At 43.7% G+C, this 13,701-nt stretch overlaps 1 protein-coding gene across 3 annotated transcripts in view; it reads right to left on the bottom strand.

The window, feature by feature from the left end:
• Positions 1 to 1,996: 1,996 nt before the first annotated feature.
• ARHGEF4 (Rho guanine nucleotide exchange factor 4) overlaps positions 1,997 to 13,701 on the bottom strand; it is a 236,383-nt gene continuing 224,678 nt past the window's right edge. For all 3 annotated transcript variants that reach the window (XM_030028406.1, XM_030028407.2, XM_030028408.2), the window contains 4 exons: positions 12,887 to 13,018; positions 11,573 to 11,816; positions 10,766 to 10,843; positions 1,997 to 9,516 (listed from right to left, as the gene is read on the bottom strand). In XM_030028406.1, coding sequence (XP_029884266.1) covers positions 9,359 to 9,516; positions 10,766 to 10,843; positions 11,573 to 11,816; positions 12,887 to 13,018 — 612 coding nt within the window. In that variant the 3' untranslated portion in view covers positions 1,997 to 9,358. The remainder of the gene's footprint in view (positions 9,517 to 10,765; positions 10,844 to 11,572; positions 11,817 to 12,886; positions 13,019 to 13,701) is intronic.

The following is a 13,701-nucleotide window of genomic DNA, read 5'->3' as shown; positions in this document are numbered from 1 at the left end:
GTAGGTCTTCAAAAATAACAATAACTTACTGGGTAACGTACCTGTGAAAAGCAATGCATGTGGAAGAGGAAGATGTAACGTCAATAACTGCATCGATCTGCAGAAATAGCATTTGGTTTTTGAGATTATTGCTCTTGTTTACTCAAGTAGTTGAGCTTCTAAAATGGTAGCCACGCACAAGGAATCCCATGGACAGATGTTTTTCAGTACGTTTTACCTCAAGCTAATTGCTGGTCTGTTATCCTGGGATCACTTTTAATTTACAAGGTGATAGGTTTGGGATTTTTTTGTTTTAATTTTTTTTTTTGCAGATCACTGGAGCTGATGAAAATTCCTAATCTCAAAGCAGTGAGTTGCTGGAATCTGGGAGGATATAAAGGCGAAATACTGTTCTTCAGAACGATGCTGATTATTCTTGGGTTAGAGGGGTTCTGCTGTAGCTGCTGTTCTTGTGGGGGTCTGTTGCTGTGAAGGATTAGTTTGTACTGTATCTGACACTTGTAAGAATGGAGTACTGAACTTTTAAGTCTGTATATGGGGTTTCTTTCTTGTTTTAAATGTATCCATGGAACTACCAAAATGGTGGGTCAGTAATGGTTTGATTTTTCTCCCTCTTCCCAGATTCATTTTGCAGTGACATTGTGATGCGTATTGCTCTCCTACTTACTTGGTGATGAGTGGCTGTTAGTTATTTGCTGTGAAGGTTAAATATATTGGTAAGAACTCCCCTCATTTTAGAGGCAGCTTTGAACACTTGGTAACAGCCAGAGCCCCTTCCAGAAAAATAACCTCTTGGTGATTGTCAGAAATAAGGCAAGAAGTTTTGAGTTTCAAGCTTTCCTGTATGGACAAAAAGAAAGTTTGCTTTTTCTAACATCTTGCTTTAGATTCTAAACTCCATGGCTCACTGTAGACAAAGTCAGGTAACAGAAATAGTTCTGTTGGTGAGCTCCCCTGGAATCAGGCGTGATGTACTGATTATTATTTAGCTGGAAATTTTCCTTTGTAGGAAATGTCAGTCATAGTGCTGGGGTAGAAGGTGTTGCTGCATTACATGGATAAAATGTTTGACTTGTGTGGGGGAGGCTAAATGCTTTCCTGGATTTTATTTCAAAATCCATCAGGCTATTAGCTATCCTTTCGTAATCGACCAGAATAGAATGGGATCCATGTGACTACTTTTAAAAAAAAAAAAAACAAACAAACAAAAACAAACAAAAAAAACCAAAACAAAACAAAACAAAAAAAAAACAAAAAAAACCTCCCAAAAATTATACAGCAGTAAGAGGTCTTTGGTAGTTACAGGAAGTTGTATTGTCTGTGTTACAGAGGGAGTGGCAGACTTACAGGGAAGACTGTCGAGCCTCATGGGTACTAGTAACCCACAGCTATAGAACTTGGTGGACTAAAAGATACTTCAAACACAAACTTGAAGAGAAAACTTGGCACTGAGCAGCCCAACTGTTAACTTAAATTAGTGCAGCTGGACCTTCATTTTTGGGCTATATTAATCTATTTTGTAGTGTTTTACAATAGCTTGTTCTTTTCTGGGGAAGAAACATAAAATACATGGATAAATTGATGCTTCAGGAAGAGGGAGGGGAACACACCTTTCCACAGTTTTGCTTTCACCAGCCTTATTGTAAGAATTGTGATCACATGCACTTCACAGTTGAGATCAAATGCTGTACCCTCTTTCAGTGCATGAATGCTGACACGGCTGTAGCTGGGAGTAAGCTTTTTCTTGATGGTGTGATTTGGAAAGCAGATGTATTGTTTCAGGTTGCTGGAGGTTAAAGAAAAAAATTATCCTCAAGCCTAGGTAATGGATGTGCAGGCAGGCTGCTACTTCTAAGGGGGGAGAAGCAGGTGTGGAAAGATAGAAGGAACTCTACTGTTACATAGATAGCTCCATTTGATTACGGCTGATACAAAGGCTTATTTTGTATACTCAGTAATGAATGTTTTATGGGAGGATTACAGCATTAGACAAGAGTGAAGTTGATAGCTTGTTTATTTCCCATCTCACAAATGTATATGTAAACAGTCACGCACAAAGGTACAGAAGTCTGGGTTAAGTATCACAGGTATTTCATTTGCACAGGCTGTAGAACAGGGAGCTGCTTTGGTAGCAAAGTTGTGCAAAAGAAAAGCTCACTACGTGCAGAGAAGAGTGGTGTAGTTGCAGGGAGGAAAATGACAGGACCATTATGCAAAAAGAACAAGCAGCCTGTATTTTTCCTAAAACCACCAGCCCTGCCAAAGCCATGGGATTTTAGTGATGTAGCTTGTTGTTAAGGAAACGTGGGAGACACGGTGAGAAATGAAGTGTGATGCGAGGTGTTAATCCCAAGGCAGGGCAAGCTGTGATTGCTGTGTGGCCAGGAAGGAAGGAGCGCCCTTTGGCCTCTCACGAGCCTGAGACTATGTGGCTGTGAATAATAAAGGCAAGTGAAATCCAGCTTGCTGCTGTTCTTGAGCATGCAGTAGGCCATCCTCCGATACCCCACCCTGACCTGTGTAGCACGCAGCAGAGAAATGCAGGGGAGCACTGGGGCTTCTGCCATGTCCTGGTTTTGACTGCCTTCTTGCTCTAGCTTAGCTCTGAAATGAGTTGTGTTGATTTGTCTCTGCTGAAGATTGATTCCCTCCCCTGCACTATGAAACTAAGTGAACAGCACTGCGCCTTCAGTGGGTTAAAATAATCTGAAAACACTTCAATTTTTTTTTTTCAGTTAATTTCTATCCATTACCAAATGGATAGAAATATTAACCCATTACTTACCTGAAGACCTGATCCCACAGCTTTGCGTAGGGAGGGAGCTCTGGGGACAGGGACTTTCTACTGATGGGCTGGTACAAGACATTGTAGTTGAGACCTTAAGATCGTACTGATGTGGTGCTGCTATTTGTCAATAGCAGTGCCAAGTCCTGCTAACTTTAGTAGAAAACTTGAGTAGCAGCAGGTACAGGCTGAGGCTCTAGCAGTTGAATGAAGGGTGAACAGCTCCATTCTTAAAGCTTTAGGAATTACTGTACGACCATATTCGCTGTCCAAATGGGTATTGCAATGTTATAACCCTCATTAGCAGGTACACAGTGGTACTTGATGTGAGAAATGAAAACAGCTGACTTAGTAACAGTAAAATAACAAATCAGCACTTGCTGGATGCTGTACCACCTCGCAGATGCTGACAAAGTTTTTAAGCAGTCTGTGTAGCGAGTGGTACAGTACTTGTTCAAAAGAGTGATATTTACAAATCAGTGGCAAGATTGATATATTTAATTCTGCTGTTACATGAAGATATGCTTCCACTACAGTAAATCTGGAGGAACACAGCCTGATACTATTTTGACATATATTGCAAAAGATGAAAGGCCTTTTTATTAAGAAAAGCTGATTTCTGTCATTCTGGCATCCCAAGAAACATAGCATTTTCAGTCTGAGGCTGAGATTCTCTTGGAAAGTCTGTTATTCGTAGATGCCTCAATTTTCAGTTGTCCCAATCAATGACACGGAGGCCTGGCTTTCTGATGTTTCCGGGAAGCTGTTTGGACACCCAGATGCAGGCAGTCTGCACATTGTGGGCTTCTGATTGACAGACTGACACGCTGGTTTTGCAGAGCTGTGTCCTGGGCAGCTGGGATTACCTGCAGTGTATATCAGCGAGGTGATTTACTAGGCCAAACAAACAGGGCTCCTCCCCAGCCTACACCCTGCTGTTCCTCGGGTAATGGACACAACAGAAAAGATCTTGAAGGCTGCTTCATGGGAACTTTTAACTCTATTTGTTATTTTGATTTAGTACAAAGACAGTTTGTACTGCTTTTGATGCTATCAAAACTTGAAGCATAGGCATTTTTCTAGTGTATACACCTACCTCTTCTGACTCAGTTATTCCAAACTAATAGTTCAAAATAGAGATATTTTTTTTTTATTTTATTTTTGTCAGAGCAGAAACTAGATTATTTAGCAGCCACTGGTTCTCTTCATTTTACTGGTAGCGTCAGTGAATCATTCTTCTGATTGGTTCACATGCTTTACATAAGTCTGTGTCTTGTCCAAGTGAAATCGGGGCAGATTTTACTCATTAAGAAACATGGCTGTTTTTCACAAGAAGCTTCCTAAACAGATAGCTACAGAAGGAGGGAAACAGAGCCAAAACCCCTAAAAAAAACCAACCCCCATACCACCCCTGGATCAAGTTGTCTTGTTCTCTTTATGTAACTCAATGCAGAAGTATTTTTCTGAATAGTTAGGTAGGTTCTGCCCTGAAATCTGGAATGATTGGTGCTGTTCAGAGTTGTGTCAGGAGCTTCAGTTTGTTTTGCATGAAAAGCTGCATTTCTGGCCATGTTGAAGGTGCGTCTCCAGAGGAGTGGGTACTGAAGTTTCACATCTCTGCTTATTTATGCTTCAAATGGACTCTTCTTGTGAATCTGGTAAGATTGTGTTGTCCATTAAGCTCAAAGCTTGACAGAAGCTGTACTTGTCCTGTTCATATGCTGGAAAACCCCTTTACTATGTTTAGATGATGACTCTGTGAATCTACGTAATGTGTACGTGAATGCTTTCTGTCCTACACATGCATTCTCCCTGATACTTTTAATTGACAGTACAATGTAACTCCATTCAAAATCCAGATGCCAGGGTGAAGAGGAGGGACATTCAGTGTTGGCTAGTCTGTTAGCACTGTCTAAAAGATGTACATTTTACCATTTAATCATAACTTAGGAGATGAGGTGAGTTTTGAGTGTCTAATAATTTAAAACCAATGGAGGTTACACGTGATCTGATACACAGTTTGTTCAGGAAGTAATAGGTTTTGTGGTAAGAGAATCAGGAAGCAGTGCTGGGTGGAAAACAAAGGATGGCATGTCTTGATGAAATCCTCTTTCTTCAGATTTACAGAGTGGTCTTTTGACATGCTGGTATGTGGGTAGGTATGTTGAGCAAAGTGAGTTTGATCCTTACCTGTTTATCAGTGTCACTGCTGTAACGCCAGCTACTGTATTCCAAGGTTCCCACCTCTTTCAGTGTGATCAGCTTTTATACCTGATTTCAGTCTTGCATAGGGGATTGGATCCTAGCTCCAAATGTTTCTCGCAAGACTAGAATCCCAGCTGAAGACATGCTTTAGAAAGAGTTCCAATAGGCAGTCAAGTAGAGAATGTATTCTCTCTACCAGAAATAGATAACTTTTCATTGACTGGTATACTGTTTGGCCAGAGAAGTCTGTTTTGGCACTCAAAGATTTCTATTAAAAGTTTCTCTCTATAAAAAATCATTTGTGTGCACTGGTCAGACATGAAGTAAGTTTTGGAAGAGGTGGTAAGTAATCTGATAATTTAAACACCTCAATGCATATTTACTGTTCAGAGTATTGATACACAGATAATTAATAGTAGCCAATTCTTACGTGTGTGTTAGCAGGGGGAGGGCAGGGGTGTGTTTTATTGCCCTTCAAAGCTTTTGCCCTGCACTTTCAGGTGATGTGCCACTGTCACACCATTTCATTCAGTAGAATAGGTCAAGATTTGTACTGGAGTGACTTCAGCGTAGATGTAAAGCTGGGTGTATAAAGCAACATACACATTAAAAACAGATCAGAAGTTGCAGCAAGGGAAACTTGGAATAGACTTAAGAACTTTTTTTTCATAATGGGGACAGTGAGGTATTGAACAGGACCCAAACAGGTTTTGGGGGAATCTCTGGCCTTGAGCACACGCAGATAGCAACTGGACAAGATGCTGAGAAACCTGATGCAGCTTCACAGTTGGTCTTGCTTTGAGGGGGTGTGCATGTTTTGGGGGTGGGAATTGTCCCAAGGTCCCTTCCAGCCTAGGTTCACTGGTCCAATTCAACATTCCTCCCCCCACTTCCTACAAAGCTGATTGATAAGCTCAGAAAATTGATCGTTTCTGTGCCAACAGATTTTCTTCCTGGCCAATCAAAACAAACATGCCATGGATAAGGAAAGGAGGGTGTAGACACTTAGGGTAAACACAGAAGTGACAAGTGCCTTCGATTACTGAGAAGTGCTGGGTGCAACTGCCTGATGCTGTTCTGGGTGTGGCAATGCAGTAAGGGTAATTCAGCCCTATGGATGCTGTGACAGGCCCGCTGGGTGTTGCTCTGCTTAGGGTGAGCGCAGCAACACTTCTTGGGCTGAAGCTTATGCCTGAGAGGCAGCAAGCACTGGGGTGTTCCCCTGAAAGGTACGTGTGCAAGTGCAAGGGCTTGAGCTTGTCAGAGGGGTGAATGTTAGTTGTTGCAAAATGGCATTATGCCAGTATTGGTGTAGCTGTGGGAACAGGGGGCTGCAGGTAAAGCCCCCAGTGTTGAGGAACACCATTTGCTGTGTCTGGATTAGCTCGGTAGAGCTTCTGACTGCCCCCCCCCCCCCCCCCCCCAGGGGTTGGGGCAGACTGTGTCTGCAGCCTTTGGGTTTTAGCAGAGGCTGGACTGTGGACAGGCAGCTCTTACTAGTGTTTAGCTCTGGGGGAGGGGGAATGTCCAAACCATGTAATCTTCATGGCATGCAGAGCACTCGGTAACCTGGCATGGGTCTGGGAGGTGTCACTGTTAATTTTGGTACTTGGCAAGAAGTAGTACAGCCTGATCTCAGTGGCTTCTTACAGAGCCCGTTTTTTGGGGGGGTTTTTTTGGTTTTGGTTTTTTTTTTTTTTTTTAGCCCCTCCTGCAGCACCTCCTCCCCCTCCCCCCGCCCCCCCAGCGACACAATGTCCTCTCAAGTGTAGAGAACAAATGTTCTGTATCATAGTGCATGCTGAGAGACCCAGCTGTCAAAAGCTCTTCATACTGTGTGCTAAAGCTTAGGCTGCCACTATGTGCTGGCCCCTGAGGGGAGCTTAGCCAGCACTCATGGACAGTGTGTGGGTTGAAAGGACCAGAGGGTGAGGCCAGGCAATGCTGAGCACTGTAAGGCTGATAATGCAGATGTAATGTGCAAATGAGGGCTGGATTTTTTTTTTCTTTTTTTGGTTGGTTGTTTCCCCCCTGCCCCCCCCAGTTCAGTGAACCATGCCTGTTTTGTGCAGTGTTTGAAGGCCATTCCTACAGTGTCCCACTGGTTTGTTTTCCCAACAGCTGCATGGTATTAGAGAGGCATTTTTGGCAAATGACAGACCAGACCTGTAACTGCTTGTGCTGGTTCAGGTCACTGTGAGGCAGTCAGGCAGCATCTCAAGGCTCTGCTTCCAGTTTGGTAAGCCCCATTTTCCTCTGTTGCTTGGGGTGACAGGGGGGGAAGTGCTAAACCTTCCCTGGGCAGACATCTCTTGTGCTTCTGCATGAGAGGGAAGTTTTTGTTGGTTTTTGGTCACCATTTTCTGTAGGACCATATTGAATGGTGATGTCACATCTGGTTCTGCCTAGGAGAAGAGCATGGAGTTGTGTGTTTTCCCAGGAAGAGGGGCAGGGAAGCAGGCTGCAGGCTGTGCAGGTGGGCAGGTCCCAGGAGGAGAAGCTGGGTTCTCTTTCAAGTATGTTTCTTACTTCTTGGCACTTGCTGTTCCTCTTTAATTCCATATTGCTCAAAGTGGGCTTGAGCACCCCCTGCAGCTTTTTTGATGTTTCCTAGACATGTTCTCCTTTTAAGTAACTAGCAGGAATTTGGGAGCTGGTGACTTGCGAACCTTGATCAGTGTTCTAAGTGACCAGCACATCTGCAGTATGGTCTCTGCTTCTTGAGTCTTCCATCCAAAGGATGGCTTTGAGTTAACCTCCTGGCATGGCTTCTACTGATTAGCAGTCTCTTTTTGAGCTGCAAGAGCAGAATCTCTACAGTGACTCTGAAGAGAAACAAGTTCAGAGAGCTAGACATGTTGGAGACAAACACAGGCTGAAAGTTACTTTTACAAGTTTCTTTATGAAATTAAATGTTGCCCCTAGTCTGGGGGGAAGATAAGATATAGTGCAAGAATGACTTTGTACATGCTATTGAATTCAGATATCCCTGGATGACCAGACTTTGGTCAGCTACAGCATCAACAAACACTGGATTTCTGAGCTCTGCAGTTAGTGCTCATTCACAGTACCATCATGTTGGAATGAGCAGGTGTCTTCCTTCCAGTGTCACAGGATGTCTCTTAAGCTAGGGAATTCAGTCAGTATGGCTTCTAACTCTCACTATGGTAAGGCAAATCTTTCCTTTTGCTAACCAAGTTTTAAATTAATTCTTTTTGGCCACAGTTTGAAACTTGGGTACTTAGTGAGACTCTTAATGCCAAATTTAGGCCTTTCTAAAGTGGCTTTCCATTTTTTAAAGGTGTCAAAAACCTGCAATAATACCCCTTGAAATGAGGGCCTGTGGAAGTTTGTGTAACAGTCATGGTTTTAGTCTTTCAGAGTTCAACTGTAGACTCTGACTTCTGGGAGCTAGGTTTGCAAATATTGACCTTTCTTAAAAAAAAAAAAAAAAAAAAAAGACAAAACAGGCATCAAGTTAACAACATCTGACAAGAACAATTACAGACTTACAAAATACACAGTTCTGATTTTTACCATAAATAAACACATTACAAACAATGAGCATTTTCATTGGCCAGGAAATACGGCAGAATGATGCAGAGACGAGAATCTAAGGAATTGAGTATGGTATTAATTAGGCACATTTTTCTCTAACATGTAACTCAAACCCACTAGAGAGATTCTTGAACTTTACTCATGCTGCAGGTTGATTGGCACAGTTTAATGTACTAGATAGTTCATCAGTAGTGTTGGAACTAAAGGAAAGGAAAAGGTCACAGTGCAATACTCACTGTTGTCTTGAGTGCCTGCAAAGGCTAACTGAATTAGACGTGTGTAAGAGGATCATGTCTCTGAGAAATGTGGGGAGTGGGGGTGGGCAGAGAGCAGAAGGGTTTATCCCTCCATGGAAAAAGTATCATGTCAGTGACTCTGAACTGTTCTGTGCAAGTCAGTGGACACAGAGCTGGCAGGTGTATCAGCTGCCACCCCCTCTCTGACAGCTGCCGGACAGCAGTAGTGTTCACAGCAGGAAGGAGTGAGTCAAAGTACAGCTGACAAGCAAAATCTTTTCAGATGAGACATGTCAGGCTCATCCTGTGATGTCTTCCTGGAAGTTTGCCTCTTGGGCGCTGTGCAAGGCTGGCTCGATGGGACTGGCACAAATGCACATGTGTGCAAGCACACACAGCATGTCTCACCTCAGAGCCAGTGTGGGCAGTCGGCCTGCAAAATAAATAGGGAAGGCAGGAGCACATGTGCCATCCTCTGTAAACAAAGGATTGGAAGAACCTGGGCTCCACCTCCCAGGACTTGTGGATAAAGTGCTTTCTCAGAAGGGGTTCAGGCACAAACACGGGGCTGCCCTTATTTCCGGAAGGGCGTCAGCCTGCTGATGTTCTGCCAGAAGTTTGAGGGCTTGCGCTTGGGCTCTGCCAGCATGAAGACTTGCTGCTGAGGGAGTGTAGTAGGCAGGGTGGGATGCTTCTGGCGCATCAGAAAGTCATAGTATGGCCTGGTGACAGCTGTGATGAGAAGGAGGTGGGAAGCATGTTAGTTGAGCGCAGCTCCCGTCCCCAGCCCCTGCCCAGTCCCTGTTAAAGCTGCAGGGGAGTGAATTGGGTTTGTTTTAGGATTACCCTTAGTTTCGCCACTGCTTTGTGGGATTAGACTTGATGCTGTGGAAGTCCCAGAAATGTGAAGTGTAACTGACAGGTGTTCTGTCAACATGACAGCAGGGCTAAATAGCTGTAGCTCATCATTAGTGACAAACTTAACTAGTGCCTTTGGTTGTTTTGGGAGAAGCAGCTGATGTGCATGTGCCTGTTGCCTGTTACAACTTCCTGCACTGGATTTCTGAGTCGCAATGGTCAGTGCCTAGCCTGGGGACAGGGCTGGCTTCTGGGGTCTCCTCTCCTGCTTCGCCCCTAGGGCTTTGCTTTGTTAGAGAGGTCTGCGCTCCTTCCAAACTTCCCTCTGCTTGCAGCCAAATACTACTTCTGACTGACTTTGAAATTTAGCCAAGCTTTCTTCCTGGAGGCTTGGCTAGGATTTAACTGTTGACTGGTACCACCAAGGGGAAGTGGTTGCCTCTCTGTGGGTCCAGAGGAAAGCAAGTCACATCTCTTCCTCTGAATGTAAAGGGTGTGGTGGCATCACAAAATGGGGTAGCAGGAATCTTCAGCTGACAGTGCTGTGGGCACAGCAATGTTCCTTTCTGTGCTTGAGTTCGCACTCCCCTGGCTGCTGGTAGATCTTCCTTGTCTCATAAAGGTTTAATGAACAGCTCTGTTAAAGAGCATGGCACTCTGCCAAAATTGCAGGTTCCAAAGCATCTTCCACAGGCACAACTGCCCAGGCAGGAATAGTCCCTGCTGTGGTGAACTTTATGACTCTCTTTGTACGCTGCAAAACTTAGTCATGTCTTTTCACAAAGGGAATGCCATGCTGGTTGGAGAGCCTAGCTTCCAGGGAGAGGCTGTGACCTAGCCTTTGAAGAGAAGCTGCTGGCTTGTATGTAACTGGTTTCTGGCATAGTGCTCAGCCATCGGGTGCAAAGCAGCTCTCCTGTAGTTAAGAATAGTTTCCTGACTCCAGCCATCTGAATCTGCTAGGAACTATACTGCAGACTGTCACATCAGAGCTCACCATCTGGCCTCCTCAAGAGTTTGTTAATGACACTTCATTGAAACTATTCCCATATAGTAAATACAGAAGCTCCACGCCCCCACCCCCCCAGTTCTGGCAGCATTTGTATGTTCAGGTGTGACTTACCCTTAGGCTTCCCGGTATGGTGCTGCTTGCTGGCATTCAGCATTGCCTGCTTTTTCTGCACCTCTGTGATTGAAAAACCTTGAAGATAAAGTAAGTTTGTTAGCAGCAGGTAATAATTTTGTATCTCATAGGAAGACTCTGGCATAGACAGTAAGGGAAATACAGGGGTAGCGAAATACCTGAGGTGAGAAGTCACAAGCTGAAATTACTCCCGGAGCTGGAAGGGGCACTTACTGCTCCCCCCAGCCTGTGCTGCACTGCACAACTCTCCCTACCTCTCATGCAAAGTTTGCTGCCTGCTGTTCCCCCCACACTTTGCTGGGTGAAGAATTGAGTCCAGACCACTTGTGGTTCAAACCTCATTAAATCATACAAGTCTGAATTAAGCAGGATTTAGACAAAACAATGAAAACCCTTGACTGAAAATGTTTTGTATAGATATTGCCATGTTGGGCACTCACGCTGTACTGCAAAATAATGGAAGGTGTATGTAACGTATTGACTATTTTGTCAGCCCTGCCTGAACTCATTAAAGATGCATCAGCCTCCTTGAGGACATACTGCAGTGTCTACTCATGGTCGTTTTCCTTTTTTTTTTTTTTTTTTTTTTTTTCTCCCTTCAATTGCACAGATTCATTCGGAAGGTGCAATTCAGCAGCCTGAGCTGGACTGGAGAATGGACTGTCTTCCCTGCCCTTTCACTCCTATGAATTGGCTGGTGGTTAAAAAAAGAAGAAAGAAAAGAAAAGAAAAGAAAGAACTAACACACCAAACCCCCACTGTCTCACAGCATTGCTCTTTCCATACCTGTCTCCTGGTCGAGCTGAACCTGTCTCCTTTCATTCTCAAATGCCTTCAGCCAGCGCTGTTTCTGCTCAGGCTTTTTTGCACAGAATAAGTGGACTTCCTCAGTGTCTTGGCAGTGCAACTTAAATGCATTTTTCACGCTGAGATTGAAGTCCTTGTCTTTCCCATCTTCTACATCCACTATTTCCATATCATCCATGTTGATCCGACTCTTATAATACAAGATGTCCCGGCGCAGAAGGTCCTGTAAGAGAGATCACACAGACTCTTAACAGATGTTACTGTTTCCTGTCCTGTCCCTTCCTTAAACATTCACTTTCTTTGATATGATGGCATATTTAATCTTCTTGGCAGTCATTACAGTCGTGTAAGAAAAATTGATACTGGATTTGAATCTATGGAATTGCAGAGTGCTAAGCTTCTGTTGACAGTGAGGGGAATCACATGGTTTCTTCTAGTGATGGAGTCAGGATAGGCTGGCATCTACCGTTGTGGGATATCAGCTGCCCTGAAGAGCTCTGAATGAGAAGCAAGCTTGTGTAATGACACATGATCCCAAATACTCATTAAGCCCGTGTCAGAACATAGTATTTGAATCCTACAGTCCCAGTTAGAAAGCCATAAAAATGCTAACTGCCTTTTGTTTTTTGTGTTGACAGTGAACAGTAAATCTGAGAGCAGTGATAAAACAGTGAGGGTCTCATGCCTAAGTTACCTGGAGCTACCTGTATGCCATGGATTATGCAAAAAAAATTCGGCATGTTCAGTTCTGAAACTCCAGTGGAAGATACCTTTCATTTGCTCTACAAAGGAAGATTTCTTTTATTACTTAGGTTATGAAAAATAGCATGGGCTGTACGTACAGACTTACATATGATGTCAATATGGTCTTATTGACTGTCAAGGCCGGCAGCTCTTCATGAAAGCTGCAGTTACTTTCTGAATATGCTATTAATCTCATGTGGAAGTGCAGTTGAAAAAAAACATTTAAAAGAAAATGGTTGACAATGCTCATACTTGAGTTGTATAAAATAAACCCATACACTAAGCCCAGAAGCAGTGCAATGACTTCCTCTCTTGCTTTAAGAATTAGGCCAGTAGTTAGTTCCTGTAGCTTATTGCTGTGGTCAGGTGCACAGACGACACCAGGATGTCAGAGAAAAGAAAGACTGCAACGAATGCACATAAAAATCTCTGTGCCCAAAGCCCCTGTGACGCCAGTAAGTATTAAGGAAACAAAGGGGTAGAGAGGGAGTTCACTCAAATTCTTTAGCATTGTAATAGATAGCAGTTGTGCCTGGCTAGTGAGGTTACCTTCTTGCAGCAGACAAGCTGGTGATCAAAGAGGAAGAACATCCTCTGTTGGCTCTTGGCTTGAGGGTGAGAGATTTTGGTTAATTCCCCAGAATAGATGAGTTCTGAGCTTCTGACTAGGACATCTTCACCCTGAGAACAGCACAAAGAACAGGTTGGTCTCAGCCATCTGAAAACAGGGGAGAAGAAATAAGCCCATAGTCTCATAGGAGAACCTCAGCTTGGCTGAGGGGCCTGTGTGGCCTGAATTCCTGCTGACGAAACTCTCTTCTGGGAATGAGAGGGAGCCTCTGTGCTGGAGGACAGTCCTTGTCGCATCAGGGAGATACTGTGTCCTTGGCACCTAGGGAATGGGAACTGAATTTGATTAGAACGATAGTGTGTTAAATGAAAAAAATCTCCTTTTCCAGGGAGTCTGTTCAGGGCAGCTGATCTATCCCTGACATTAAAGGCAGCACATAAGCAGAGAGCTGAGAATTTAGCCTGACATCCTTTAGGAGGGAGACAGTCTGGTGTTTTTGCCTGGGGTTTGTTTGTTTGTTTTTTAGAAAATTAGTAGTTTTGTTTCTTTAGCAATTTTTTTTTTTAATGAGTCTACAGGGAACCTTGGCTTCCTTTGTCGCTATATTGGTGCTTGCCTTTCTGCAGGAATAATGTGACTTATTAAGCATTAAGGGGCAATTCTGCTCATCTTGAGAGTTTGAAATCACTCAAGATAAAATGGGGGGCACGAGGAAAATAATGGGATTTCACTAACCTACATGTTAATTTTATTCTCCAAGGAAAATGGGGAAGCAAAAATCTAAGGGAACATG

Source organism: Aquila chrysaetos, chromosome 10 (genome assembly GCF_900496995.4).
Source record: "Aquila chrysaetos chrysaetos chromosome 10, bAquChr1.4, whole genome shotgun sequence".
NCBI classification, from domain to species: domain Eukaryota; kingdom Metazoa; phylum Chordata; class Aves; order Accipitriformes; family Accipitridae; genus Aquila; species Aquila chrysaetos.
The sequence above is the reverse complement of the archived record's forward strand: the minus strand, read 5'-3'. Positions and strand labels throughout refer to the sequence as shown.